The sequence below is a fragment of the Physeter macrocephalus genome, chromosome 17 (assembly GCF_002837175.3).
Source record: "Physeter macrocephalus isolate SW-GA chromosome 17, ASM283717v5, whole genome shotgun sequence".
NCBI lineage: Eukaryota > Metazoa > Chordata > Mammalia > Artiodactyla > Physeteridae > Physeter > Physeter macrocephalus.
Genome location: NC_041230.1, coordinates 44,082,538 through 44,087,088, shown reverse-complemented (window position 1 = coordinate 44,087,088; position 4,551 = coordinate 44,082,538). Strand labels below are relative to the sequence as shown.

At 58.5% G+C, this 4,551-nt stretch overlaps 1 protein-coding gene across 1 annotated transcript in view; it reads left to right on the top strand.

The window, feature by feature from the left end:
* The window catches only part of LOC102975993 (chymotrypsinogen B-like), a 7,573-nt gene that overhangs the window by 825 nt on the left and 2,197 nt on the right, over positions 1-4,551 (top strand). Inside the window, 7 exon segments of the mRNA XM_024125154.1 lie at positions 1,332-1,435; positions 1,558-1,637; positions 1,739-1,817; positions 2,058-2,160; positions 2,163-2,237; positions 3,153-3,286; positions 3,756-3,926. Coding sequence (XP_023980922.1) covers positions 1,332-1,435; positions 1,558-1,637; positions 1,739-1,817; positions 2,058-2,160; positions 2,163-2,237; positions 3,153-3,286; positions 3,756-3,926 — 746 coding nt within the window.

The window sequence follows — 4,551 nt, the reverse complement described above, 5'->3', positions numbered from 1 at the left end:
GCGAACCCGGTTCCCCTGCATCGGCAGGCGGACGCGCAACCACTGCGCCACCAGGGAAGCCCCTCAGGTATTTCTTTTTAAAACATAAAACAGATTCAGCTAAAGTCCCCTCTCCTCCTCGGAAGGTGATCCCTATTCTGAGGTCACTATGTATCATTTCTGTGTGGGATTTTACAAATTTACTACACATTCATAAATCCATAAACACAGTATAACATTTGTAAAAACTTACATGAACTGTATTATCCGCTACATCAGGTTTATAACATGCCTTTCCCACCCGGGTAATTTTAGATTTATCCCAGTTAATATGAAGACCCAGGTCGTTCACTTTAATCGCTGTAATACACTCAGCTGTGTGAATACGTCACAGCTGATATTCTAATCTTCTTGCTATTACAAAATAATGGATTATGCTGATGACATATGTTTTGGTGATTACAACCTTCAGTGAGTGGCAGGTGCACCCCCCTGTCCCCACGGGCATGATGCCGGTCTGGGCATGCAGCAAGGCCTGCACGACCCTGGGTGGCCTGGCTGGTCGTAAGGACTGTACCTGCCCGACTTTCCTTACTGTGGCCAAATTGTAAGATTTATATACAGGTGCCGCGAACTCACCTGGTCCTGATACAGCAAATGCGTCAGGGACACACTAAGTACACCTGACTTTTCCCATTGTTTTGTGACGATTCAGGTCCTTTGTTTTCAGTTTCCTCAATGTGTCCTTTTACGGCCTGGAGTCAAAGTCCCGTTTTATTAAATAATTAACTAAAACTTTTTACAATGAAGAGTTCCTGAAATCTCTGGGACTAGTGAATTCAGTGTAAAACATACTGCCATCGGCTATCAGAATTCTGGGTTCCCCAGGGGCTGGGGTTATCCGATTTTAATTCCATACCCCCCAGGCCCCACCAATCTAATGGGTGAGCTTTGACTTGTGAGGTGAGATTGTTTGCTCCCCAGTTTACTGAGGAAAACGAGCATCAGGGATTCAGTGACTGGTCTGAGACTTCACAGCGAGGAAGGGGGCGCCTAGGAGTCCAGGCAGGACAGTCTGATTACTCAGCCTGTTTTCTGCTCTTTCAGGCAGGGTGGCCCTGGGTGGGAGCAGCCCTGTTCCTCTGCATCCCTGGATGGGACACTGGGGTCAGCAGGCTGTATGTGGGGATCCTTGAGCCCACAGGTGGAAGGCACCAGGAGAAGTTTTTTGGAGGAGCGGGGAGTGTGGCAGAGGGTCCTGAGTCAGCCTGGGCAGCTGAGCTACAAACCAGTATTTCTGCAGACTGGCTCCGGGTCTCAAACCTTCTTCCCCGTCCCCTCGCCCCCCTCAGGCTGCGGGGTCCCTGCCATCGACCCTGTGCTGAGCGGCCTGTCCAGGATCGTCAACGGGGAGGACGCTGTCCCCGGCTCCTGGCCCTGGCAGGTGTCCCTGCAGGTGAGGGGGGAATTCTGCACACGAGTAGGGGGATGCACTGGGGTATTAGTCCAGCTGGGGGCTGCTGCCCAGATTGGTTTTGCTGGTGTCCGGGCGGGACTGACCCTCCGATCTTCCTCCAGGACAGCACCGGCTTCCACTTCTGCGGGGGCTCCCTCATCAGCGAGGACTGGGTGGTCACTGCCGCCCACTGTGGCGTCAGGTGAGGCCCCGGGCTCAGGGTTCTGCTTCGGGCTCCAGTCTGGGGTGGGGGAGGGGAGTAGGGCACATTCTCAGTCCTCAGCCCTCGTGTGATTCCCCCAGAACCTCTGACCTGGTGGTGGCCGGGGGGTTTGACCAGGGCTTAGACGCCGAGAACATCCAGGTCCTGAAGATTGCCGAGGTACGCCCAGGCCCTGCTGGGCCGGCCCGGGATCAGCCGCGGGGCTGCAGGCAGGGGCGGGGGAACGGAGAGAGACAGGAGCCGAGCGCGGATGAGGTCGATCTCAGGATTCTCATTCCGGGCTCCAATGGGTCTGTTTCCGCTGAATGGATCGCCAGGAAAGGAGCTGGTCTCCTTGAAACCTGCAGATCCCCGACTTAACCCAGGGCCTCACCTCGTCTTCCTGGGCCCCACCCGCAGGTTTTCAAGAACCCCAAGTTCAGCATGCTCACCGTCCAGAACGACATCGCCCTGCTGAAGCTGGCCACGCCCGCGTGCTTCTCCGGGGCCGTGTCCGCCGTGTGCCTCCCAGCGCCAACGCCAGCTTCCCTGTGGGCTCCCTGTGCGCCACCACGGGCTGGGGCAAGACCCGGTACAACGGTGAGCGGGCCGTGGCCTGTCCTCCCACGAGGCGTGTCCGGGGTAGGGGCTGCCTGAGCCGCAGGAGTCTCCAGGTGGGACACGTATGGCTCTTTTTAAAATGTTTTGGTCTAAATTCCTATACAGTCATCAATCTTTCCATTTCTTTCCTTAAAACCCTCTTAATTAAAAGCCTCCCAGACATGAATAAAAATGAGGGTTAATAATATATACGTAAACAGTTTCTGAAGAAACACCTAAGTACCAGCAAGTCTCGCCCCGTCTCACCTGCAAGGAGAGGGACAGCCCGGATTTCCCTCCAGACTGAGGAGGGCGGTGCGGCCAGCGCCCCTGAAGTCTGGGCCCGGAGTCCAATGTCCTGGTCGGGTTCGGGCTGGAGCGCCCAGGTGCCCCCCGCGCACCCCCGCACCCCCCGCCCAGCGCTGCTCCCTCCGCAGGTTCTTCCTCGGTGTCCTGAGTTCTTCCGCCCCGGCCACGGCCCGCCGGCTGGTCCCGTAACAGGACAGAAGCAGCCGGGAAAGGGCAGCAGGAGGGAGGTGCTCCCTCGGGGGTCCCCTCCAGTGTCCCCGGTCAGAAGGACGTCCATCCCCTTCCCTGGGGAGGAAGGACGGCCCCTCTGCCCACACACAGTGGCCGGCAGGGCCCAGAGCGCACAGGGCTCCGAGGCAGCACTTGCTGCAACAACTGCTGGAAGCACAGTCCCCGCTGCCTGGTGTGGAACCGCAGGGGAGCCGCGTCCCAGGCTCTTCCAAGGTGTCAGGGAAGGGTCGAAGCTCGGTGTCCACGATCATCGTGACGGATGAAGACGAGCACCGTGCAGGGGGAGGGCGGGGCTCAGGCGGCCCCTGGTCTCTTCTCCCCAGGGGCGGGCTGCTGGGATGAGGGGCCCTGACCCCATGCCCTCTGTCCTTCCAGCTCTCAAGACCCCCGACAAGCTGCAGCAGGCGACCCTGCCCGTCGTGTCCAACGCCGACTGCAAGCAGTACTGGGGCAGCAAGATCACCAACGTGATGATCTGTGCGGGCGCCAGCGGCGTCTCCTCCTGCATGGTACGGCCTGGCTCCGCCACCCTGCCCGCCCTCACTGACCGTGCCTCCCCTGGCCAGGCCAGGAGGCCCACTCCTCTCTGCCGTGACCTAGCGAACTTCATGCCCTGCCCAGTGCCCCGGTGAAGGGCTGGACCAGCACTATCCGATGCCCCTGGTGAGGGCCGGCTCTGGCCAGGCGTGGTGTGGGGCTTCCCAGGGGTATTGAATCTCACACCAGCCCCACGAGCTGGACGCTTCAGCCTATTTTACAGATGATGGGGAGGCTGAGAGGATAAGCCCCTGCGCCAGGCCCTCCAGGAGTAGGTGGCAGAGCTGGGGCTGCCATTTGAGCAGATCTGAGTCTCTCGTGCACAACCACTGGGCCCCCACTTGTGCTCTGTCTGCACCCCCTGGACTTGCCAGGTCAGGGCACACCAGGGCCCTGATAATCCCTTTCAGGCTTGAATACAAGTCCTATCTCCTCCTGCAGGGCGACTCTGGTGGCCCCCTGGTCTGCCAGAAGGATGGGGCCTGGACCCTGGTGGGCATCGTGTCCTGGGGCAGCGGCCGCTGTGGCCCGTTCTCACCAGGCGTGTACACCCGTGTTACTGCACTCGTCCCCTGGGTGCAGCGGATCCTGGCCGCCATCCCAACCCTGAGAGTCCCCAATAAAACATGTGTCTGCACATGTCTCCCTGTGTGGCCTGGGCGACATGGGGCTGCAGTGGTCCCCATCACCCGTTAAGGGGAGGTGTCACTGCTCCCTTTCCAGGCCGCCAGTACCCCAGCAACACCCCTGTCAGGGAGCTGAGTCTTTGTATCTCATCCTCCCTGCTCAGGACTCCATCCTGGGGTAGAGCCCAGGGACTAATTGCTGGAGCCAGCTTGGCCCATGGAGCTTTCTGGAAGGCAGGGTGGGACTGTGGAGATGGTCTTTCTATCCTCCTTGGTTCTTCACTGCACATTTCTGCAAGACCCATTTATCCCGACGATTCCTGTACTCTCCGTCACAGATGGGCCTGGAGCAGGCATCTATTGCCCCCAGAGCACTGGGTATAGGGGAGAAGCAGACAGAATTACGACAGTTCATTTCCCATTTTATCCTCCCACAGCCAGACCTATAGCCTCTGCCATCGGTCACAGCACCACACATCGGCCATACACAACCCCAGTTCACATCATCCTCTCCCAGGTCCCATATCTTTTTTTTTTTTTTTTTTTTTTTTTTTTTGCGGTACGCGGGCCTCTCACTGTTGGGGCCTCTCCCGTTGCGGAGCACAGGCTCC